At 47.8% G+C, this 25,430-nt stretch overlaps 2 protein-coding genes across 4 annotated transcripts; one reads left to right on the top strand and one right to left on the bottom strand.

The window, feature by feature from the left end:
- Positions 1 to 763: 763 nt before the first annotated feature.
- LOC117838135 (uncharacterized) lies at positions 764 to 11,885 on the bottom strand. 3 transcript variants are annotated; one of them, XM_034718039.2, is made up of 24 exons: positions 11,183 to 11,885; positions 10,953 to 11,077; positions 10,786 to 10,880; positions 10,482 to 10,715; positions 9,952 to 10,039; positions 9,601 to 9,652; positions 8,833 to 8,898; positions 8,067 to 8,221; positions 7,908 to 7,978; positions 7,525 to 7,716; positions 7,397 to 7,438; positions 6,328 to 6,435; positions 6,057 to 6,146; positions 5,875 to 5,950; positions 5,107 to 5,203; positions 4,924 to 4,993; positions 4,635 to 4,811; positions 3,224 to 3,346; positions 1,983 to 2,066; positions 1,654 to 1,838; positions 1,432 to 1,570; positions 1,255 to 1,314; positions 1,100 to 1,171; positions 764 to 1,022 (listed from the first exon to the last, which is right to left on the bottom strand). In XM_034718039.2, the coding sequence occupies exons 1-24, from the start codon at positions 11,632 to 11,634 to the stop codon at positions 909 to 911; spliced, it is 2,967 nt and encodes a 988-aa protein (XP_034573930.1). In that variant the 5' UTR covers positions 11,635 to 11,885; the 3' UTR covers positions 764 to 908. The 3 variants fall into 3 exon arrangements, with proteins under 3 accessions (XP_034573930.1, XP_034573939.1, XP_034573946.1); XM_034718048.2 differs by having other exon boundaries at positions 10,482 to 10,712; XM_034718055.2 differs by lacking the exon at positions 7,397 to 7,438.
- A 3,442-nt stretch (positions 11,886 to 15,327) lies between these two features.
- On the top strand, positions 15,328 to 17,704 carry LOC117839223 (uncharacterized protein At3g28850). Its single transcript, XM_034719542.2, has one exon. The coding sequence runs from the start codon at positions 16,311 to 16,313 to the stop codon at positions 17,460 to 17,462; it is 1,152 nt and encodes a 383-aa protein (XP_034575433.1). The 5' UTR covers positions 15,328 to 16,310; the 3' UTR covers positions 17,463 to 17,704.
- The last annotated feature ends 7,726 nt before the right edge of the window (positions 17,705 to 25,430 follow it).

Below are 25,430 nucleotides of genomic sequence, written 5' to 3'. Positions count from 1 at the left end.
ACCAATCATGGTGTGCCCACTTGCTCACTGCCCGCCCAGCCAGCATGATTGCCCAGGACGCGAAAACATTGCCACTGGAGCATGACTGTGCATCTGCAATTCTGCACGGACAGAAATAGATTCCCCAGATGCCCAATGCGACCCCATCAATGCTGGCGTGAGCCAAATGCCGTGGCCACGAATTTGGGGGATTCGGACGCATGTGGTGCTGCGGCTTGAGAACGACGCGATTTGCAGAATCCACGTTCGTTTGTTCCAACTACTCCGCTTTGCGTGGATGTAATCTGATATCTGAATTGAGGGATCGTGTTCTCAGTCTCTGTCATGGACGACTCAGATGATAGTTCAGTTGTACGCCAGTTGAATATTGCACACAGTTCGCAGGTATGAAGAACTAAACCTACACTCCTCCAATACGAGGGCAAAACAACAATACAAAACTCTTCTGGCAGCAGTTCAAATTCTGTTTCAACAGGAAAGGATTGAAAGTTATCTTTCAACATCCTGGGGGTTCGAACCATCGACTGGCTACGTTGTAGAATCGATACACTGAAGCTCTACTATCGACTGGCTCCGTACTGACGGAGGATTAGACTTTGATTAGATAAGCAGAAAACTCTGGAGCCACTTACATCTTGTTAAGCTTAATGTTCATTCGAAGAAGATTGCAGCTCAGTCGCATCATTTTCTAATGTATAAGATAAGACGGTTCATTCTTTCTGATTGCACACTGACAATACCTTCCGGTATTTAGGTAGATAGATAGCAGGGAAAATTGGCATTTGATTAGATATTTTGTTGTTTGTACATGGCTCTAGGTGAAAACAAAATAGACTGATTTCCTATTTTAGAACAGGCATCTATGAATGGTACAGATGATACAGGGTTGGAAAATCTCTACTGCAATGTCAGTTGCCAAACCCAAAGGGTGATTTTGTCCTGCTGCCACCTTCCCCGTACTGTTCATTCCATTTCCTCAATTCATTCATACTTGTTGCATCATAAGAAACAGACGGGCTAACCTGAGTTGGGAAAATAACCATTGTTAAAATAAAATAAAAACAAAGAGTTACAATAAAATAATCCGGGTTATAGATACCTTAGCTTTTGCTTGTATAAAATCATCCAATTTAAGCGGTCTCAAATAACTGCTCTCGTTACTCACACCTCCCTAGAAAAGATGGGAATCATGTCAGGAACCAAGAGACTGAAAGTAAATTTTACACTTGTAACAGTTTAGAAGAGCACGAGCACCTTCTTTTCTTCTTCTAAAAGTTCGTGAACAGGCCGATATGCTGCAGCCACACACAGGTTCTGCAGATATGAAGAGTGAATGGTTGCATATAGACTCAAAAAGATAAAACAGAACGACCGATTTCATTCTTCTGCATTGCAGGAAACAGAAATGTAACGATTTCTCAAGTTTGGTACCTTTAGGTCGCTCCCTGAATAACCTTCTGTGGCATTTGCAAGCTCATCGAACTTAAAATCAGATTCTAACTTTTCTTTAGCAAGTAAAATCTTCAGAATCTTCATTCGGTTCTGTGCATCTGGAAGGTCAACATATATCCTGTAGATGATGGAACTGATGAACATCTTGCCAGACAAGCACTTAAATCTATGTCAGAAGCATTACAGGGATTTAGATGTTACCGTCTAGGTAAACGCCGTATCACAGCATCGTCTAGATCAAATGGACGATTTGTAGCACCAAGAATAAGGATCCGTTGGCTCTCTTTGGACCTGAGACCATCCCAAGCTGCCATAAATTCGTTCCGCATCCTTCTTGTTGCTTCGTGCTCAAATGCACCTCCTCTTGCACCAAGTAAGCTGTCAACCTATAACAACCAAACTGTGTCATACCAAGAGGTTGTGCAAAACCATTGTATGTTGAATCTTGTCAAAACTTCAGCCAAAGAAATGGCAATAAATGGTTCAAGAGTACATAAGCATTTGTGTCTTCTTTCTTTTAGTAAACATACCTCGTCCACAAATATGATGACGGGGGCTAATCGACTCGCAAAGGAAAAAAGGGCCTTCGTGAGCTTCTCAGCATCTCCAAACCACTGTTTAAAGAAAATATAGTTTTAAGGGAGTACTTGCTTGGAAAATGAGCTAGCATATATGCATGGGATAGTGCTGGTCAATGGTCATCTTGTTTTTAGGATCATGCAAGTTCTTTGGTTGCCTGTACAAGGGTATAAGAATTTCATTGTTGCTAATATATTCTGATGTGTGATTTACTGCAGATGGTCCTGGCTGTTATGTGATAATTGTATGAATTGACAAAACTGGTTTTCTTTCGAAAGGTACAAAAATGGTGCTTTCTGTGTTCAATTAGATGTCATAAACATAAGCAATTCAATTTGAGAAAACCCAAAATTCTGTTCAAAAATATTAATAGTGTCAGCTATTGGCAGTATTTATTGGTTACTGCAGTATAGCAATGACCATGTAGACCATCACTAGCTATCACCAGCCATCACTAATGGCACAAATCACCACCAATTTTTAGCTCAACCACTGAGTCACCAGTCAACAATGGGTGACTAGGCAAGCCTGCACCAATCGAGTGCAGCATGAAACAAAAATCTTGCATTTGGCAAATTTGGGAGACATTATCATAAGTTGGGTCCACTTATCCTGCATGTATATTTTATTCACGCCATAAGTTCAATCAAACACGTGGATGTGCTCACACCCTGCATTGTCCAAGACAGGAGTGTCTCCATGCCTCAACCAGACAAAACCTATTTTAAATATTTAATAACTGAACTTTTTCCCCTAAAAACTAACAAAAATTGTTGTGATCCATCTTTGCACAAAATAAAGTTTATGTATGTCATGAAACCATTTGGTAGCTTTATATGAAGCAAAGAACCTAACTACCAAAGTCAATGGCCAACCCAAAAATGTATGCCTACATAGAAGAAACTATCAAGATTGAAAGTTTATGAATGTTTGTTGATCCACAAAAAAAAATAAAGATCGAATGTTTGTTCTACTCATAAATCATTTTCAGGTGTTCACAGTGTGAACACCTTCACAGTTTACTCAGCAACATGGATTATACAATCTTTTAGAATGTTTTTGCAAGAAATGATAGTTCAGGTAACAAATATTATGAATCTTACTTTGCAGCTATAATTCACTTTACATATGATTACATAAACTAAAAATAATTGAAAAAGTCCATAAAAAGACAAAAGTCAAATGAAATTACCTTTGATGTGAGTGTAGAACCAGTTATGCTGATAAAATTTGCTCCAGCTTCTGTTGCAAGGGCTTTTGCCAAGAGCGTTTTTCCTGTCCCAGGGGGGCCAAAAAGCAAAACACCTTTACAGGGCTGAGAAGGCCCACATGGGTCCTTGTCAGAAATTCAGTAAAGCACTAAAGAGCAATTCAAACATGCAGAACTGATAAGATAAATATGACAAGTAGACTAATTGATAGAACTCAACATTTAGAAAATGGAGCTCAAGCAACAAACTGTCTAAGAACCATGAAAGTGGTGATTCTAGTTGCAGAATCTCCACAGGTTGTTTATCTGCAACAAGTGTGTACTTCAATTGCACAATCTCCACATTTTGGAATATATGAAACAGTTTATTTAAGAACCACAGATTAACTTAATTGAAGATTCTGTGTTTGGTTCATCTGCTTGACTTGAACGCTAAAATTTGTTTCTGCATGCATATGAAATTTGCTATGCTTTAATCATCAATTGAGCATTGAGAAGAAATTATCATAAAACTAGTCTTAAATACAATTAGGTGAATAAATATGCAGTTATGTATGATAAATCGATAGCAATCTAAACCGAGCACTAGCTTGGATGGTTAATGCCTCCAGTTGAGAGGACAGACATCCGAGCTCAAACCCGGGGTTCACAATCTGTGGGTACAGGGTACCTCCCTAAGAAACTGGTTTCAGTAAGTTTCTTGGCCAGCCAGGGTTTGGTACTCCACCTTACAATTAAAAATGCCCAGCTGGGAGTCTCTCCCCATGGTCAAGAAAAAAAAAGATAACAATCTACTGCCAAAAGGACTCAGCAATTACTTCTTGGCAGATGAATAGCCCAATGTCCAATAGTAAATCACAGTAAACTAGCTAAAGGCTATGAGGACGTAATGAATGCATCCACATAAACTATGCTTACACTCGTTAGCAATATTGGTATATTTGGTATTACTTCACTAGAGTGCAAGAGGATGCAGTAAAAGTGCAGCGTCAATGGGAATGAGATTATTCCAAAAAGAGGCAGGCAATTTTTGTTATTGCATCTTGTCTACTGTAGCAACAGCATACACTGAAAGAAATCAATTGACATCTACAGCATGTGGTCATTAACAACACATCATAACCCTTAAGTTATGAAACATGTTTCTGGAAGCTTGAAAAAGAATTCTGAAGCAACAGCTTCTTTGAAGTATTCCTTTCAAATAAAATCAAGGGGGAAAATACTGAAATAACTAATTACTTCCCACCTAACCTGAGTTCATGCTAATATGAAGTGACTTATGTTTCTGTCTAGTATAAAACAATGATTTAAATGCAATACTCAGGGTTCCATGATATTTCTAGCAGAAAAGGAGAAGCAAAAAAAATATATCTAGCAGTAAAGCAAGTCATACCCTTAATAAATTTCCATGCGAGAAAAGCTCAGGTCTCCTCATCGGAAGAGTAACAAGCTCATCCAACGTCCTCTTGACATCCTCAAGTGCGCCAATATCATCAAATTTCACTCCAATTTCATTCGGAGGTACAACAGCGGAAACGAAATTGCGTTCATACTCATCTTTAGCCAAAACCTGAAGTAAAAAAAGTTACGAGTTTGGATGGGCATATAGGACAAGTAGCTATGATATATTATAGAAAGGTGGAGAGAAGTTAACTTTATGGGATAGATAAATGAATGAATACCTTCAGATTTTGAGAGGATTTCTTAGTTGTAATACCCTGCTCCTTTAGTCTCTTTATTGCTATATCCAGACTTCAAATAAACGTTAAAACATTAGCAGTAAGAGATTAACCTAAGTAAAATGACCAACTAAAACAATATCCAATGTTTCCCTAAAAGAAATATTCAATGTGAAGCAGATGTACCTCTCACGGGGAATTATTAACCTGTCACCCTTGATAGAAGGAAGGGTTGTCGATGATAGATAGTGACTTCTAGCCCATCCAACGACCTTCTCCGCTTCTGCAATGAACAACATACTCATTGAGTACTCATCCCACATATGGTACATAGGACTGGCAATGGGAACAGTTAACTATATTTCAAGTAGCCCTTAATCCCACTTCGCTCTTTCAACATGTGCACTTTTGCAATGTAAAATTAGGATAACGAATATTTTTAATACTTTTCCATCTACACCCTACCAACTATAGTGTTTGCTGGATATCTCAGCCCCCCTCATTCCCCATGCATGTGTGTCAAGAACTTTCACTGATTCATCATGCAACTGAATTTTACATTATATTCAAATGTAGAAACATCATGCTGCCATTATGAAAGCTTCACTGTGAAAACATTAATCTGGCACCAGGATTCTAGTACATAAAGGTAACCAGTCCCAAACCTGCCACCTAGGTGAAAACAGGAAGCAAGTACAGTTGGTCGCAGTTGTTGAGGGTTAGTGGCACTTCAAGTTGGTAATGATAGTAGTTCTCGTGAACAGGAACAGAAGCACTTAACCCGAAAAAGGAAATAAGAATATTGTCAAAATAGTTGGTAATAAAATTATTTTTCCTTCCAAATTTTTCTTGCAATGAACCAGCAGAAGACAAGCCAGTAATAAAATTATAAACTGGTATCATATGTATGAAAGTCCAGCTCAGGCATGGCCTGAAAATTTTGAGTAGACATACTTTGTTTTGTTAAAACAACACCATCAGACTTCACATGCAAAAGCTCCACGCAAGAAAGATCATGCTCTTCAAGCACCTGCATGAATCAATAATGGCTTGCATGAAGTCAGAACCACATAAGAGAAGTGGCAACCTGCATGAATGCAGGAGATGGATGGGAGGTGCAAGATATGCATCCATACCTTGTGTAATTTAACGAGGTTATGCCTTGAAATGATAATTTTTCTATCCTCTTCGATCTGATTATTAAAAACTCGTAGTTGTTCATCTTCCTGTATGCAAAATAAATAAGAAAAGAAGTTAAGAGGCTGTATGCTCTGAGCCTCAAGCTACAGGACACTTGTAATTGAAATGCGGACTGGCACTGCAATTCAAGTGCTTATATTTTGGGATGGAGAGAGTAGTTTGATTTGGTAGTGCTGCTTTGTAAATCGGATTGGCAAAAGATGCTACCTCTGGAAGAGGAACAGTAAGACTATTGGTGAAGAGCTTTGATATGTCACTGGATCTGGAATATTTTTGTCCCTTGAGGCCCCCTACCAGCCGCTTCAATGGTGATGGCTGCATAGAAACATTTCAAATGAGTCATACTGATTGTGTAATATGAGAATTGAGAAGATAAACTTAAACTTTCATAGAAAATATTGAAAAGAAAGCAGTTCTTTCAAACAGTACAAAAGAAATGGCAAAACAAGGCTAAATATACAGCTTTCACAATTTGTGAAAAGTGCAAACTACATTTTGTAAGTAGTTTTCATTTGGGTACAACAAGTTCAATCAATGTAAAATCAAGCTGGTTTAGGGACTGTTTGGTTCTATGCCAAAAGAGTTCCGATTGCTTGCCTTACCAAATTTTGGTAATGTCGACCAATTTCAGTAAGCATTTTGTTTGCTAACAAACTTTGGTAAGACTCTTTTCACAATCGAAAATCTAGTTCATTTCCTTGCAATAGTTTGGCAATCCCATGGGTTGCCAAATTGGTGACCAAAAGTTGTTATTGCCAAACTTCAGTAAGTTTGGGGTGGCAGTTTTGTCATCAAACCAAATAGCCCTTACATCCAGGCATGAACCATGTCTGAGTAATGACCCACATTCTCTGTTTCTCTAGCCTCTCTATGGAATGCAAAACATATATCACCAGTCATCATTTGCAAATAAGGTGCTAATAACTGATAAAATGGACATAAATGAGCTTGCTAGACAATCACGCTTCACAATGTAAACCAACTACTGGTGTCTTATGGACAACTTGCCATGCAAAACGAAAACAACAATTTAACCACAAAAAGCTCATGCATTAGTTACCAAAAGAATGGAAACAATCGACCAAAACCCTTGATATAAGAACAATAAAATCTATTCAAACATGACTTGCATTAAAAAAGTTAAGAAAGACATCTGATGCAAGTACTGAAGAGATGATATATAGATTTGCATCATAAATGAAAGGAAAAAAATAAATCAAGGTTACAACAAAAAGGTACCGGACAATAAACATTTTGAATAATGTAAAATAATTACCAGTGACGATAGGCGAGAGAGATTGTGGAACATCAGTGCCGGCTGTACATGTTCATAACATGCATAAGAACTAACAAACTGCTTATTTAAGTTGAAACTAAGCAGAAGCAAGAGTTATTAAATCTTACATGTTCCTTATCCTTGGATGCTGCTGCCAGTATGTTCTGCCCACATATCAATACAACTGGTCCAGTAAGTCGGTCAAACATTTCCTCAACTCTTTGCACAAACTCTCTGCGATCTGATTTTGAGACTGCTCTTGACAACCACTGGGAACTGTCTGGAAAGTAGACAATTATTGGCTGTAGAGATGGCAGAACCTAGCCAGAAAAAAGTTCAATTAGCAAGTCCATCTAGAGAGGTAAATATGTTCAATGAAACCAACAACACAACAGCAATATTGGAGGATTGAAACAAGTAGTGAGGAGTGGTTGTCATATACATATGCAAAGCATCATCTTTTCAAAACTCATGTAAAACATGCATGTCAAGATATATTTTGTTTAATCACCTCACAAAGTGCTTCAAGTGCGATATGCCAATCGTCTGACTCAGTATCATGATCATGAGCAATATCCTGAGCTAAGGCACAAGGAAATCAGATGGAATCAAGGTGATGGAAATATCAGATCAAAATAAAAACTGTCAGTGATACAGAATAGAGGCATACAATCAACCCAGTAAATCGTTGGTTTAGCATTTTCCTCCTTGCTAGTTATATCTTCATCTCCATCATGTGATTTCTCTGGAGGAGGATCAAATATTACAGCAACCTGATCCCCATTGATCTCATATACCTCTCCACGCTGCCCATTTGATAAAGTCCTGTGATTATTAGAGTTAGAAATGTTCATCTTCATCTACAAGAATAATTATTTTGACGTCATGACAAGCGCAAAGGTGGATATGCTTGTAAAAGTTTAAACATGCACAGTAGAATGTCAACAGCAAAGAATTTTGCTCACAAAAAAGGATCATAACAATAGATAGAGATGGAATTGTCTAAGGAACCACAATCAGGTATTTGCCAATACATTTCACGAGGACAGATTTTCAAAATCCCAAAATACTCAAATTCAGAATGCAAAGTTGCCTGAACAGCTGGCCTATGAGAGAAACTCCATTCCTAAACTAACATACTTTCCAAATTGGAAGGTAAGTTCATGAGATATTCAGCATGTTCCAAATAAAACTGTTGGCCAATATTCAATCATATAATAAATTCTTTCATTTTACTAACAATGAATGTTTCAGCTTACAAACATCACCAAGTCTACATTGTAATATCAACAGTTCTACTGGTAAAGGGAAGATCATGATTAGGTTTCAACATTGACATGGATAAATAATATACAAAAGGGAGGCAAGAACTGGAATTAGGTGCGGTGCAAAATCCATTTTATCATGTTCCATGTGAGAATGATATATCCACCCACCTGCCGCTAATAAAAGTATAGGCATTTCTTGAGCCATCTTGAGTAGGTACTTTCCCCAAAATGATCCTGTGTATAGTATATACAGTACATATCAGTGTTAATGTGAAGAAACTGAACTTTAGCATGAAGTACAGTAAATTTATTGTGATATCTTCATTCATGAAACCAGAACAGAGGTTTATTTCCTAGTTTCATAAATATGGTGGAGAAAAATCTATCACTATGCAGCTATACCAGCACATGCATGCATGCTCACTTGCTCATACCAAGGCTGAACTATCCACACACCCATAAGACCAAACCCAAATCAACCACCGTTGTTCAATATTTGAGTAACAGAACAAAGATAAATGAGTCAAGACCCAAGTCATGGTGCCAAGCTAAGGACCAGGCAAGTTAACTCGGATCAACATATATACTGATATGAAACACAACGGTTATTTGTTGTTTACAGTTTACACCCACCCACCTTAATCTACACAGGCTAATCTTATCCATCTATTCAACCGCATCCGAGGGTTCCTGTTTACTTCGTGTTGCACCTTCCTCCAACAATAAATAACATTAACGCTGCTAATGTTGCCCATATTCACCTTCAGCACAACCAATAGATAACTCCAATACCACTAATGTAGCGCCTAAGCCCTAATCATCATCATCTAAACATGCATTGCTCGTCACGGTTACTAGTACACACTTAAAATGAACACAGAAGTTTAACATGACACGGGAAAATAAAAAGGAAGAGAATCAACATCCAACAATAACCTCTGATCTGCTTCAGAAACTGCAGGATCCCCAACATACTTGACCCGATCTCCTGCAAAACAGTATTACAAAAATAGAAAAATGAGATTTAAACTCCAACATCCAAAGAGCCGAAGTTCTATGTATGATTCCAAAGAATTTTTAGATGAAGCAGGTTTAGATTCATAGCTGTGCAGCTATGTGCCAACCGGAGACAATTAAGAGGGGCCAAGCCTCAAATATGCTCAGGCAGTCATTGGTTAAGTTCAACCGGTAGCAGTTTATTTTTCAATGCAAAATGCGATGTGGTCAAGACAAATTTTGGTCCATTAAGTAAAGTCCAAAGGAAAAAAAAAGATCATGGGAAACTACCTCTTTGGAAAGGCCTTTTCTCGTCCTCTGGTGACTCAGGAGTTTCAGAAGATTCTGACGCTGTACTTTCTTCAGAACCAACAATTCTCTAGAATAAGAAGGGGGAGAAAGAGAGTTATAAGCCCGAAATTTATGTAAGGAATATCATTGACGAGGGCAGATAATAGAAAGTGATGGTTTCCTTGCCTTTTCTCTATTAAGGGAAGAGCAAAAACAAAAACCTAAGCCTGCTTAAAAAGAAATTCATGATACAACACTCACAAGAGAAGTTCTCTCAAACATCCTGTAGTACAACAGTTTTATTTTATCAATTGTATTTTTAGTTTCATTTAAAACTCACTTTCCATGAGATCGTTAACATTATGATTCCCCCTTCTTTCTACAAAGACACTAAAATGGCACGATATCCTTTTTTATGTACAATAAACAGGAAAGGTTTTCAGAACATAGAAAAAATATATGTTTTTGTTTAAGGATAAACATCAAAAGTAATTGTTTATAAAATTGGACAGAGTATAAAAATAGATCACCTTGGCGAATTCCTCGATAGTACAAGGGACCAACTTTTTTAGGTCATCCACAGACTTCTTCAGGTCTTCCACAGATTTGAGAGCATCCTCATCGTCACTTTCACCAGACTTTTCATTGTTACTTGTCCAATCTTCGTCGCCCTCATCTTCCATTTCAGATTCTGAGCCTTCATCCTCAGACTCAGCATTCTCATCATCCGCCTCGCTTTCTGAGTAATCTTCCCCATAATCCTGCTAGTCACTTGAGATGTTAGGTTTGCAAGTTGCAACATGCCTTATACTTTGTAAACATGTAGTATCTTACATATGGAGCAAGAACGGTGCTGTCCAGAACCAGTAGCGGTACCCGCAACTCATGTGCAAGAGCTCTAACAAATCTCTCCCTGTAAAGCTCAGTTCCTGCATTAAACAAATCTCACAACCCAAGCATTTACAGCAACACTAAGTATCTTCCTCCTTGCTGCTTAATACCTGGCGAGCTCTGGAGCAATATCCTCCCTCCTGAGGATTCCAGCCGCGAGCCATACTCTGACGTGACACCTTTGTGCCGTAGGTGGGATGCCACACACTCACTCAGCAGCTGCCTCGCGTTCTCACTTGCAATACAAAAGGAACAGGCAGACATTCTCTAGTTAGTCGTCATCTCACTAATGCTAGCTTCATTCAAACAAAACGTCGAACAGATGGTGCGCGCGTCTCACTTGACGTAGTACGGGAAATTCTGCCACGAGAGTGTCCCTTTCTCCCACGGCACGACGCGGCGCAGGAACTCGCTGCGGAACCTCTCCCGCCTGGTGAGGAACGGCGACTCCCGCCGCTTGCAGCCCGTGAGGAACCTCTCGCCGCTTAGCCACTCCTGCTGGTCCCTCTCCCCGAGCCGCGCGTGCTCCTGCTCGATGCACCTGCCGCTGCTCCCCGGCGCCGACGAGGCCGCCGAGGCGCCATGCGCCTCCGCGCTGCCGACGCCGCCCTTGGAGCCGTAAAACCGGCACAGCCGCCGGGACGGGCCGTGCGGCCGCGGCGCCCCGACCGCGCTGAACCTCCTGACAAAGCAACCTCCGGTGACGCCGCTGGCGGAGATGCCGAGGGAGCTGGAATTGCTCCACAGCGGTGGGTGCATGAGGAGGCAGCGCAGCCGCATCGCGTGGTACATCTCGGGGGACCAGAATGTTGAGGAATCGGCGGCCTAGATCGCTAGCTTGAGCATGTGGAGAGGAACTAGAAGAGGAGTGGTGGCATGGGAGGATCGAACGAAAACCGGAGCAGGGTTGCGGGTGGCGCGGCGGAGACGGTGGCGCACGACTGCGGGCGACGGGGAGGAGAGAGGCGGAGACGCCACGGCACCACCGCTCCGCTCCAGGCTTCGGCTAATCCGCTTCTCACGGCTTGCCGCTGCTCCTGTTCTGGGTTGGGCCCGAGTTGGACGCCATGATAATATCAAAAGGCCAAGCCCGAGAACCGTCCTACAAGCATACTATGGGCCTGGATCAAAATGTGTTATGGGTCAGCCCATCCTCTCCTGGAAATTGTTGTTCCCTGACCCACGACCAATCTCGATCCGAGGCCGGCCCACGTTAGAGACATTAACCGTCATCATCGTCATCCACACACACACACACCGCTGGATGATCAGGCCCAGAAAGGCACGAAGAAAAAAACATATATAGGGGGTGTTTGGGAGGGGTGCTAAATTTTAGCACCCCCATTTTAGTCACTAGTGCTCCCAAACGGGTGGGCTAAAACTCAAGTGCTAAAATTTAGCACCCTTATAATTCTTTAGAGCAACTCCAAGAATATCCTAAAAAATTCTTCCCCAAAACTATGTATTGGGGGTTCTCCTAAAAAAATTTCCCCCAAAAACATATCAGTCCACAGCAGATCGCTAATAAATAGCCCCCAATGTTTCAAACACAGGCCACGTCATCGTATTGGGCCCATTGGAAGGGGCGTGTGGGAATCAGGATTGGGGGAGGAACGCCAACGCTAAAATATACGTGGTGGCAGGCTGTTTTTTAGCGTCGCTAAAAAATTGAGGAAGGTTTAGGTGGATTGTTGGAGTTCATTTTTTCTCTCTTTTTTCCTAAAAAAGGTATTGGGGTAAGATTAGCAGCCTCTTGGAATTGCTCTTAGTCACTTGAGGGTGGCTAAAACTGATTAAATGGACTAAAAAGTGGTCCCCGGACCACTTCCCCCCTGCCCCTTCCCCTCACTCTCTCCCCCCCTCCTTCGCCCGAACCCGCCGCCGTCGTGCCCGCCTCCGTTCGACCCCGCCTCCACCTTCACGGTCTCCGGTGGCCCCACCGCCTCTGGCTCCTACCGCCGTGCCCGCCGCCGTAGGGGAGGTCCTGGATCCGACCACTTCATCCCGGCGCCATCCTCCTCCGGCCGGCCCCCGCCTCATCCGGCCGGACCCGATGGCTCCAGCCAGCCCTGCCGCCTCCGCTCGCCCGCCGCCTCTGGCCGGCCCCACTGCAGCAGCAGCTCCAGCTGCCCCCACGACGTCTTCCCCAACGGCCGCGCCGACGAGGAACGCGGCGCCGCCGAGGCCCATGGACGCCTAAGGCCAGGAAAGTGCTTGTGGTGGAGAGGGAGACCGGGAGGACGAAGGCAGTGAAGATGGACGCGGCCGTGCGGCGAGAGCTGGCGATTCGGAGGCTGCGGGAGAAGGCCGAGGCAGAGGCAAACGAGGCCGGGGCGAGGACGGGTCGGAGCAGTAGGGACTTCGCCGTATTCGAGACCGCCAGGGGCGACATGCTCTTCACGCAATCGTGGACTCCGGCGAGGAGCAGTGGGGTAGGAGGAGGAGGGCGAGGAGCAGTGAGAAGAAGAGTAGAGGAAAGAGGTAGATGAGGGGTAAAAGGTCTTTTAGCAATCAAAGTGCTAAAGTTTAGTCCATCATCCAAACATCTCAAAGAACTACTCCATTTGAGGGGGCTAAATTTTAGTCCATGACTAAATTTTAACATCCCTCTTCCAAACATGACCATATACTGATTGCGAGCCGGAAGATCTAGCAAGCATTGGAATCGATACCAAGAGTGCAGGCATAACTCACGAGCCATCGAGTTTGGCCGATAAAGGCAGAAAGAACGGAAGGAGTGAGCTGTCTTGGTGAGTGGTCGCGCACAGGGTCGAGTGGTACTCTCACAAAACTTTAGGCGTCGTCTTTTTGCAGCAGCATTTCCCTTTCTAGATTCAGCAGGCAACAACAGCTCACCAAAAAGCGATGTACTCGTCTTCGCAGTTACTCTAGCAGTATAGCTTCGGATGCAAACCCATGCTATCGCAAAAGAGTGAAAGACTCTGTTTCAAAAGCGCAGCTTCGTAGAGGTGCAGACTGCTACATATGTCAGCCCTCGTAAACAATGATAGATCCTACATAATTACGATTTTTTTCTTCTGGGGGTCACCGAATTTATCATTTAATCCGCCGTACCGTGGTCCTCGAGAAGCGAGAACAATCTCGATCTCCAATCTCAATCACAAACAGAGCCAATTTCGGTGGATCACGCATACCTTTCATGCATGACCAAACCAATCCGGCAATCACAGATCCGACCTGTTCCGAACCAGGGAGTCAGGGACTAAAAAAATAGCCCTCCGCGCCATCGGAACCAGACCGTCGTCAGCACAAAAAATAAGCAAGCCTGAAGCCCCCAAAGAAGTGGCGATGCACTAAACGGCAGCCGGAGTCCGACGACAAACCACCGACTGGGGCGGGTGAGTTGACATGCCACCCACGCCACGCGCACGCGCCTCTCCCTGGAAGCGGCCGACGGGCACGGGCACTCCCCCGCGGCCACTCGCCCTCACCTGCTCGGCACGGTCAGCAGCCGCCGGTCGGCCGGTCGGCGCCACCAACCAACCAACCAACCAGCGAAATGCTAACCAGTTTTCGTGCCCGAGAGGGTCCGAAACTTCGGATCGGCGTTGCGCTGGTCCAGTCCAACTCCATCACCGCGACAGTGAAGAATGAGATCGCGGCGTGGCAGCGCGGTTCAAAGCTTGAATTTTTCTGCGAGCGCGAGCGCCGTTCGCCTGGTGGACGAACGAGGAGGATTTGCCATGCGTTGGACCGTGTAAAACACTGGCCGGTTCCCCCAGTTCAGACTTCAGGCTCCGAGCTTTCAGTTTCAGACGTCGCTGATATGTGCGCGCCGGCGGATTGACACATGTGTACGTTACCGGGCGACAGTGACGCCGACGCCTTTGCTGTGTTCTGTGTTTCAGCTGTGCGATCGCGGAGTTTTCGTAGCGACAGAGAAAGGGCGAGCTGCTGCGTCGCAGCAACGGCCGACGGGGACAGGTGCCTGTGGCTGCTGCTACTGCGCGGCTCGCGTCGTTCGGTGCAAAGATTGCCCGCGCCCCGCGGCGTCAAATTCAAGTTCAGAATTCAGGAACGACGCTCAACTTGGTAAGTGGCACAGCCGGCGACGTGAGTGGTCCATGAGACCATGAACCGTATTTGCAGCAAGTTTAAATACCACGCCACCAGACGATCAGATACGTACTACAACACGTCAACACCCCAAAATGTCCCCACCAGTTCTAAGCGGGTTCCCGCGCTCATCATCACCGATTCACATCAACTCTGGGTTTTGGACAACTAAAATCACTGCGACAGCACTGTAGCATACTGTAGCGTTTCGTTTGTATTTGTGAATTATTGTCCAAATATTGACTAATTAGCCTCAAAAGATTCGTCTCACAAAGTACAACCTAACTGTGCAATTAGTTTTTGATTTCATCTACATTCAGTACTCCATGCATGTACCGTAAGTTTGATGTGATGAGAAATCTTCTTTTTGTATAGTGACAAAGTTGAGATTTTGGAGTAACTAAACAAGGCCTCCGCAATATGACTAGACTGCATACCAACTCATGAAAAATGGACGGAAATCGTATCACCCGTGGCGCTCCGGCGCTGGCGCGCTGTATCGCCGCTGAGGTGACACCGTACGAACCCCATCTCGCCGCTGCTCCCGATTTGATAGATGGCAGGTACGGCATTCAGCAGCGTACGGCCCGTCGTGCTCCATGCCCAAACCACATGTGCGCTCAACGCCGCCCGAAACCCAAACTCCTGTAGTCCTGTGCGCGGGCGATCGCGGCGCGAGTCCAGATACGACGCCTCGAGCTGGAGTGCCCCCGATCCGATGCTGTAGTTCTTGCTCTCCCGCCGAGGCGGATAACCCCGGTGAGCCCCAGCCTTTCGCCGCCGCCACGAGCCGCTTCCCGGCGGGCACACTGACATGAGAGGGTTCCATTCCAAGCGGGGCAATGATTCCACCCACCTGGCGCGGGCGGGCACTCGACGCACGGCACGCGCCCACGACTCCTCCCCACACCGAAACGCGCGAGTTATTACGCTTTGCGCGCGGACACGGCACGCGGGCGGCCCCGCCCGTGACCCGAAACGCTCCGGCCTCGCTTCATTACTCCCGCGGCTTAAAGCAAAGCGTTTCCTCCGTCCTCCCTCTCCCTCCCTTCCCCCCTCGCATCGCATCATCCAGCCTCGCCTCAGATCTCGCCCAACTTCTAGCTTCCACTCCGCCTACCTCCCCGCCCGATCGCCGTCGAGCTCCCCCACGTTTGACTGGCCCCCATCGACGCTCGGATTGGTGGACAGGGCGGGGCGGTGGCGACACGCCCAGCTATACCTGCTCGTCCCTCTGAACTGGCCGCAGCTGTTCTTGGTCCAGCTGATCGGTTCTTGTCGAGGGATGGTCCAGCGCTCCCAGAAGGCTCCGCGCCGACATTGAGCTGTGCCTTCGCGCTGCCGATCTGTGGTGGTGGGTTTCCGGATTGTACAGTGGTGGTGGGTGTCCGATGGGCTGCACGGGGTCCAGGCACGCGCTGCGCGGCGGCGTCCGCGGTGGCGGCGGCCGGTCGCCGTACGCGCGGAGCTGCTCCGGGCCGGTCACCGGGAGCGTGCACCACACCGTAGCGCTCAAGTCGTCCACGCTCGGGTCGCTCAGCCTCGACCGGGACGAGGAGATGATGAAGTGGCGCGACGACGGCGGCGTCGGCGCGGCCAAGACGCCGCCGGTGAAGCAGCAGCTGATGGTCAGGCGGCAGAAGCAGGTGCCGGGATCACCGGCAAAGACGCCGGTACGGGAGCCCGAGGTGATCAACGTGTGGGAGCTCATGGACGGCCTCGATGACAAGGAGGAGGAGGACGGCGACGCCGCCGACGGCGAGGACCGCCGGGAGAAGTCGGCGCCGGGATCGCCGGAGTTCGATCCGGACGTCATCGCGGCGTTCCGGAAGGCGCTCGATGAGATATCCCCGCCGCCAGCCGACCCGGGCAACGAGGACTGCGTCAGTAACAAGAAGCCTGACGGCCTGGTCGGCGGCGAGGACGGCGTCAAGAAGCGCGAGATACAGAGGTTCCCGGGCATCGTGCGCGCGCGGGTCAGCGCGTTCCAGCAGAGGATCGACGCGAAGCTCGCCAAGCTGGCGCCGCCGAAGCCCCCGGCTCCCCCACCCCCGCCGGACAGTGCCAGGAAGGTGGTGCTGTACCTGACCAGCCTCCGGGGCATCCGCAAGACGTACGAGGACTGCTGGTCCACCCGGTCCATCCTCCACGGCTACGGCGTGCGCGTCGACGAGCGGGACCTGTCGATGCACGCCGGGTTCAAGGACGAGCTCCACGACGCGCTGGGCGCCCCCGCCGGCAGGCTCCCGCAGGTGTTCGCGGACGGCAGGCACCTGGGCAGCGCCGAGGAGATCCGCCGGATGCACGAGGCCGGCGAGCTGTCGAAGGCGCTGGAGGCCTGCGAGATGGCGCCCCCGCCGGGCGCCGGCGGCAAGGGCATTATTGCCCTGGACGCGTGCTCCGGCTGCGGCGGCGTGCGGTTCGTGCCCTGCGAGGAGTGCTCCGGCAGCTGCAAGGTGTTCCTCGAGGAGGTGGGCACCTTCAGGCGGTGCCCCGAGTGCAACGAGAACGGGCTCGTGCGGTGTCCTCTCTGCCCCCTGTGAAAAGAAAAATCTCAGAGCTGCTATTGGATGATTTGTAGTGTGGTTTTTGCAGGATTGCTGAGGAGTGCTTGTCGTTTTAGTTCAGGGTTTGTACAGAAGTTACACGCATTATGTAACTTTAGGACTGATGAAGAGCAACAGATGACTGTATTTATGTTTTGTTTCTCACTGGATTCGGATGTGTAAAAGACATGACAGCAATCTTCTGAATAACAGATATGCATTGCATTGCTTACCTTTCATCCTCTGCTTCCTGAACTACATTGTGTGATAAGAGTTTCGCCAATTGAACAATGCGAACCTTTGGCAACAAGACGAGATCTTTAGAAGCTGGTGATGCCAATGGAAGTAGCTGCCTTTTTTGGTTGCTGCCGCCTTCCGTGAAATGAGACTCTGAAAAAAGCCCTGATCGGGCCTTTCTCTGTGATGTGCCATCTGAACTAGGGGGGGTTGGTGAGCCGGACGAAGATGCGACGAAGCAGGTGCCCGGTGTTTGTCGCGCGCAGATACGCCAGTGGCACGTGCGCGCCGTCTCCGGCAGCGTGTACGAACTGCTACGCGGTCGACCAAGACCAGACGGAGCAGTCGATCTCCGTCCGGACTTCTCGTCGGTGACACACAGCAGCACATGTCAACTGTCAGCTGGGTTCGTTTTGTCAGAGCTTCATCTTCCAAAGCAAAGAGCATGAGCATGAAGAAGAAACGCGATGTACGGAGTCATCTCATCTCATCCACATCAAGTCATCAACGCTTTTTTTAATAACTCGTCGACGCTTTTAAGGACTGATGCGAAATGTTCGAGCGTACTGAAGCCGTGGAGCAATCTACAGGGTTGGTGCTCCAAACGTTCTGTTCGGTGCTTCGGTGTGTCGGGAAGTTATGGAAGGAGTGGATCTGCCACCGGCCTCCCCTCCCGTAGGCCCTTCCTTTCTGTTCGTCTTGTTCTTTTGCCCCACATGACCGACCATAGGCTTGCCGGCGGTACTGTAGCACATTACATCATGTTCCACTCTTCAAAAAAATATCAGCATAAGATTTCAAAAAAGAAACCGTCAATCTAAGTTTTCAGAAACAAAAGTATTGGCGAAAAAGAAGAAAAACCACGAATAAATCATTGGTGCTACAGCTAGTATATCGTTCCATACTTCCATAATCGGAATCCCAACCAAGAACACTGCTTTTTCTTTTTCGTAACTCTTTATTCATCAACAGAGTTATAAGAGTTACAAACGTTTTGAGGCGGATTTAACAGTCAAACTTACCTACCAAACTCAACATAAATCGCACTCCTTGTGATGGTGTGAGCATCCACATTGGAGTGCCTGTTTTCATGAACAAAATCAGCAGTATCAAATTGCGCTGCTCCTTGATGATATGGCCCTGAGCGGCCATTTTTTCCTCCTTGATTCCTCTGATCACATTAACATTGTCCGAGACTAGCCTAAAGTGTTGAACCATGAGGTCACTCTCCAACGCCAAGCCTTCCCTACACACAATAGTCTCGACGATCTCTGCATCTGAGAGTCCACGAATCACCAGCGCAGACGCTCCCGAAAGTTTCCTACAACCTGCACCGTCTTGATCATCTCCAGGTCATCTATAAAATTGTTCACAAGACAGTGAGTAGATAAAGGACTCTGAAAAGAGCTCTCATGGATCGCCTTCTTGCGAGCATACCAGATGGCCCAAAGAGTGACTGCCATCCTCGTCAGATCCTCATGCTTTAGCAAGCTGATAATAGCCGCTAACCATCCCCTAGGCTCAGTTTCCCGAGTTTCACTAATCAGCTGTGTAATTTCCTCGTGTTCTAGAGCCTGCACGCATTTCGCAATATTGTACTCTATCAATGAGTGCTTCCAAGAATCAAGCATACCACAGATCGAATAGGTGCTTCGAGTAGCCATGTTCCTATGGTGCAGTACATCACCTGACGGCAAGGAGTGATGAACAAGCCTCCACAAGAACACATGTATCTTTGATGGTACCTTAACCTGTCGTAGCGACTTCCATTCATTTTTCTCAAACCTTAAATCTTAAATCTGATCTCCCAGCAATATTCTCTAGATATGTTGTAGCTCATTCTTTGTTTACAACCAACATCCTATAAGGTGAACAAACTTTTCATGGTGCCCTGCCCAGAAATCCCCTTGTCTCCGAGTGCAGACGGATATATTCAGAATCGCCTCAACATCAAACGGACAAAAAACAGCATGAAACTTTTGAACGTTCCATGAGATCGTCGTGTGATCTATCAGCTCGTCTACATCTGTCGGCATGCCCAGATATTTTTCACTCAGAGATTCATTATGGACATCAAGTACTCCCTTGATCACTCACAAAGAGATTGTCTGCAGCCCTTCGCAAAATGAATTGAGGACTTGTCCATATTAATCCTCTGTCCAGAAGCTTGACAGTAAATGTTGAGTACCTCCTTGATCTCCTCTACACTTTCCCTATTAGCTTTGAAAAATAGCAGGCTGTCATCTGCAAAGAGTAAGTGAGACACCACCGGAGCCGACAGCACCACTTTAATCCCATTGAGTACGGACGATTGATTCCTAGCTTTTTTAGCAGGCACGAAAGGCCCTCTGCTGCCAACATAAACAGATAGGGAGAGATAAGATCTCCTTGTCGGATACTCCTTGACGGTTTAAAATTGTTAAGTCTATCACCATTAAAGAGAACTGAAAAGGAGATAGTAGGTACCAGGCGTATCACAGTCTCAACCCAATATTGGTGGAAGCCCAATCGGAGCATGATCGCTCGCAGATAGTCCCACTCAACTCGGTCATAAGCTTTCCTCATGTCCAACTTTAGAGCACAACATCTCGATTCATGAGGCCTTTTCTGCTTCATAAAATGCAAACATTCATATGCCGAGATTATGTTGTCCATAATAAGACGCCTAGGCACAAATGCAGACTGCTCTTCTGAATAACCTCGAGCAACATTTGCTTCAGCCTGTTTGCAACAGCTTTCAAGGCGATCTTATACAGAACGTTACAAAGGCTTATAGGCATAAACTGGCCCCCAACTTCTCTAGATCCGCCACCGAACAATAAAAGTATCGTTTATTGATGTAGCGTCCTCCTCCCCTCTCAAAATCCTCAACACTATTAAAGTAACTTTAGTTCCACATAAGTCCCAATGCCGCTGGAAGAAGTGTGACGGAAAACCATCAGGCCTCGGGAACTTTGTCGGAAACATATGAAACAAAGCTTCTTTGACTTCCTTCTCTAAAAAGGCTGCAAGTAAGCTATAGTTCATTACTGCAGTAACCTTCGTTGGGACTATACTCAACACTGCCTCCATGTTATTGGTCCCTTCAGAAGTATACAACTCCTTGTAGAAGGTAGTTGCTAGATCGCTCATCTCCTGGACATTTTCTGTCACCTGTCCATCCGGTTTTTCAACCTTGCGATCCTGTTTCTCCTCCTCTTTCTGCTAGCTCGAATATGAAAAAACCTAGAATTTCTGTCACCTGCAGAAAGCCACATAATTCTGGAAAGTTGCCTCCACATTATTTCTTCTCTATGGTTCAATTCCAAAATTTTCTCCGAGTTGGACCCATCCTCTACGAGTCAAACTGTAGCCGCTCTAGCTCTTGTTTCAGCCTGCGCAACTCCCCGCGCACATACCCAAATGCGTTCCTGTCCTACCTCACAAGGTGGCTAGAAACTTTCTTCAGTTTGCTCTGTAATTCCCGTAGGGTCGTTGCTTCATTCTCCTTCTGCCATGGCTTAAGCGGAGAGTTAGCATGTGTTTGGTTTTGAGACCAAGTGGAACGGGTTGGTTCCATTCCACTTTTGTGGGTTGGGTCCAATCCATCTCGTGTTTGGTTGAGAGGGATGGGTTCGGTCCAATCTTTTGTTTGGTTGGAGGTGTTGTGGGGGATAAGATGGGTGCCATTTTAACACCGTTAGCAACGGATCCCACCTGTCAGATGCGGGATCCATAGGTCATCCTCACTCACCTTATCTTCTTCCTCTGGCCACCCTTCCTCTCCCTCGCGCCACCGCTCCTCCCTCCCACACACTCTCCCCGCACCGGTCGTCGGTCCCCGCGCCGCTGCCACTCCCTCCCCCCGCGCCGGCCGCCGCTTCCCTCGCCGCGTCCTCCTTCACTCCTCCCCGTGATGCGGGCGGAGGGTGGCGGCGGGGGCGGCAGGCGGGCGGCGGGAGGAGGCGGGGTCGGCGGGAGGGCGAAGAGCGTCGGGCAGGCTACGGCAACGGTCGAGGCAGACGCGGGGGCAGGGAGGCACGCGCACTGGAGAGCACGGCGTCCGTGCGGGTCGAGTGCATACGCTCATTTGGGCAGACGCATTCGACCCACATCTGGGAGGAATATTCCCTCATGGGTCGGATCCAACCCAGATGCATTTCCAACCAAATGAGGGTCGATGGGGGTCGAACCCGTTCCGACCCGGTTCGACCCCCAAACCAAACACACCCTTAGAAAATTCAGCATGGGATTCCCACATAACTTCATACCTGAATCATTTCTTTCCTCGAGACCGTGGCTCCTCCGACCTCCAGCTCAGCAAGATCGGCACATGATCCGAGGCAGCCATCGACATATGCTTGCATTTCGCCAAAGGGAAACACACCAATGTTGCCAGAGCGCGATCCGAGCGCACTCGGCAATAGAAGCACCCAGCTACCTTCTTTTCATACGTCCAACTATGACCTTCATAACCTAAGTCATTTACGTCACATACATCCACCATATCACGGAATCGACAATTTGAGCATGGCTTCTCTCCTGTATGTCCATATATTCCGTTCGATGTAACACTTCATTGAAATCATTAATACACAATCATAGGAGGTGTGATGACTTATGTTTCAACATATCCTTCGTCTTTGCCTCTCGTTTGCCTCTCGTTTGTTCGTGAGTTGCACTGCTGCAGCGGGCTGGCTATGCTTGCGAGTTGCAATTGCCTTCTAAACTGGGCCACAAGGAGGAGTGAGGAGAGCTAGAGCTAGCAATCAAATAGGGCCAGGGCCAGAGTATAGCAGGCCCTAAATCCGGCTGACAGGCCGGTACAAGAGTAGTAACTGGGACGGAAGGCCTATATAGTTGGCCGCCGGGCCGAACCTTGTGTCCCAGCCTCCCTACGCACAACCGAATCGCAAGTCTAGGCGTCTAGCATAGCTAGCTGCCTGCACTGCTGTGTGTTGCCAGTTACTACTCTCCCTCCCTCCAAAAGGACATCCTGTGATGAGTCGAGTTCATTGGAGACAACCAGGCCTAAAGGGCTAAAACCCGGGACTAATCAGCTCCAACACGTTAGGCAGCCCATCAAGTTGGTTCTCCTCCACGCGGCTATGATTTTCTTTTCGGATCATTTCTGAAACAAATCCTTGCTGGTAATGATCAGATCAAGGAAGAAAGCACAGTGCCTTCACGCCCACGAGATAATTTCAGACAGAACCTGCCGCGCCCAGTCCCCTCCTCCCTCATAAATAGAGCCTACTACTCCCAAGTCCTCCCTGTAGCCTGTCAACTCGATCCAATTGGATTCCTTAACGTACACCATCTTCCCCGGCCCGGACCTTCTGATGATTATTCTCTGCACACGTTGCTGCTGTGTAGCCCAGCCTACTGCCCTGCAGGTTGTAGCCATGAATAAATATATGAAAGATGCCATAGCTCACCAGCTACGGTTACATGTCTTCCATCAGATTAGGGGCTAGATCATCAGCACGAGGACAACGCAATTATTTGGGACAATGCGAACGTAATACCAACCAATCTATGCCCCCGGCCCCCGGCCCGGACCCCTTTTTCGTCGTCCTGGGGCAACTTTTCTTTTTGTCATGCAACGCACCGGAGCTCCTGGGTCTCCTGCTGTACGTGACGGGGACGGATTCTTGGCGTGGGTGCAATCATGCGACCGTGTGTCGCGACGGCAAAACGTCTGCCGCCGTAATCATGCGCCCCATGCACGACCGGGACAGACAAACTTTCACTACCGGATTGGCTTTTCAGATGCCGTTCTCGAGTGGTAGGCTGGTAGCTAGCAGTACTACAGTGACCAAATAAAACGACGAGCAGAACAAGCGAACATTTTAAACATCTAGCTCACGTCCTGTAGCATGGAGTAAAATTAGATGGGGGGCCATGACAAGAAGAAGACAGACACGCGGGTGTGTACTGCAAGGGGCGGTTGGGTTGGGTCATCTAGTAGCGCCATTGGTTGGCTCGTCAGTTCGTTGCGATCCGCTGTGCACTTCAAAACCTCCCTCTCCCTTGATCTGCGGTTTCCATTGTGCGACCGGCAAAAACTAAAACCTCCGCGCGCGGCCACCCAAGCGGGAGGCTCCGCGTGTAAAGCACCGGGTTTTGTCTGGTTATGGTTGTCACCTCGGTGCTCGGGGGTTCGTGGAACGCTAACTGCCCCGGTCACTTTCTTATCCTTTTCTTTCCTTCCGATCCCTTTTCCAGGCAGAGCGAGAGAGAGATGGAGATCAGCTCGAGTGAGATGGGACGTTAACCTCCACCGATCGTGGCAGATTGGCAGCTGCGTCGCGTCGCGATAGTGGCCGCCGTGCACTACTGCATGGCCCTGTGATCTGATCTCTTGCTCGGTAGTTATGCGAGGCGATAAACAATTAAGCTTAAGCCTTAGCTCCAGAGCAGACAAAAGAGAGAGTTAGAAGCGGCTTAGTCGGAGTCCATATCCAATCCGACGCGAGCGCAGTGATGGAATGGAATGGAAAAAGGCGAGGCGGCTTGGCCGGTGTTGGAGCCGTGTGCTGTCAACAAAAGGATTTGGACTCCGCAACAGCGCAAGTAGCAAAGGGATCCGGCGCCTTTCTCTGCTTGCTTAAAGACCAAACCAACCGCAAGTGCGGGAGCTTTCCACTCATTTGTCTTGCACGACGCCTCCGTATCTCCCTATCACTCTATCTCACCGCGCGCTTTCTCCCTGCTGTTTGCAGCATCGCGATACAGTAGCAGAGCGTGAACAGCAGGCACGCACATCTTGTGATAAAAGCGACCGAGTACGAGCTCTTCAGCTGCATGGTGCAGATGAAATTTTTACCAACAACGTGCAGTTCAGTCGGAGTCATGATCAGCTTGCTTTACTACCCAACGTCCCAACGTGAAAAGATTGTTGTATGGGGGGAAGAGAGTGGAATTCCTAGGCGAGTGATTGGCCGGATCGGTGAATGGGGAGCGCTGGCGCTGGCCTGGGTCGGCTGTCCCTGTCCGTCGAGTTGGGGGAGGTTGGCGTGGAGCGCGGGCCCGCCCACGCTGGTTAACCATCCCCTTCTAGTAGATCGGGAAAAGAGAGACGGCAAAGCGGAGAAAGGGAAAAGGCGCCCGTCCAAAGAGCCAGCCGGAGCCGGAGGCGTGGCCGCATTGGCCAGCAAGTAGCCGCGCGACGCGGACCGGACTCCACCCGCCGCCGCCCGCCCGCCCGCTGGTCCATCGCTGATTTCCCAGTGCGCTCGCCATTTCCGTGAGGGAAACGCGCGGCCGTCCCGGCTGATTTCCCACGGCGCCGGCCGAGCCGAGCCTGGTTGGTTTGGCAAAAGGTCAGGTCTCGACGCGCGTACGAGGGAAAGGGACGCCCTGCCCCTGCGCGCTCGTTGCTTGCGGCCCGCGTGCGCGTCTCGCTCGATGCCGTTGAACGGGGCAACGGGCCCCGTTGCCGTATCGGGAAAGAAGTCCCGCAGCTTTTTCCATCTGCCCCGGCAGCCTTTCACCGTGGTGGTGGCGCTAGTGGTGGCGCGCGCGCGCGCGTGCACGGCCAAGCGGATTGGCTCGCCGCGCGAGAATTCCACCCCGCGCGGGCACCGAGCACCACACCAGGCAGGAGGAGTGCGTTGCGTGCTCGCCTCTTGGTCCTGCTGGGTGGTGGTTAGTTAGTGCGTGTCGTATCTGGGGGAGTACGGCCGATACCGACGGGTCGCGGGGGGTGCAGTGCAGGTGCAGCCGTGTAGTAGGCCTACCGATGCA

Source organism: Setaria viridis, chromosome 1 (assembly GCF_005286985.2).
Source record: "Setaria viridis chromosome 1, Setaria_viridis_v4.0, whole genome shotgun sequence".
Taxonomy (NCBI): Eukaryota; Viridiplantae; Streptophyta; class Magnoliopsida; order Poales; family Poaceae; genus Setaria; species Setaria viridis.
The sequence above is the reverse complement of the archived record's forward strand: the minus strand, read 5'-3'. Positions and strand labels throughout refer to the sequence as shown.

Bases quoted from the DNA above. Each gene is read 5' to 3' on its own strand.
- LOC117838135 (XM_034718039.2), bottom strand. From the start codon at position 11,634: ATGTACCACGCGATGCGGCTGCGCTGCCTCCTCATGCACCCACCGCTG. The intron at 8,899-9,600 runs GTTATTGTTGGA...TACTATACACAG, and splicing joins GTTTCTGAAGCAGATCAGAG to GATCATTTTGGGGAAAGTAC. The intron at 4,812-4,923 runs GTATTCATTCAT...TTTTTACTTCAG, and splicing joins AATCCTCTCAAAATCTGAAG to GTTTTGGCTAAAGATGAGTA.
- LOC117839223 (XM_034719542.2), top strand. From the start codon at position 16,311: ATGGGCTGCACGGGGTCCAGGCACGCGCTGCGCGGCGGCGTCCGCGGT.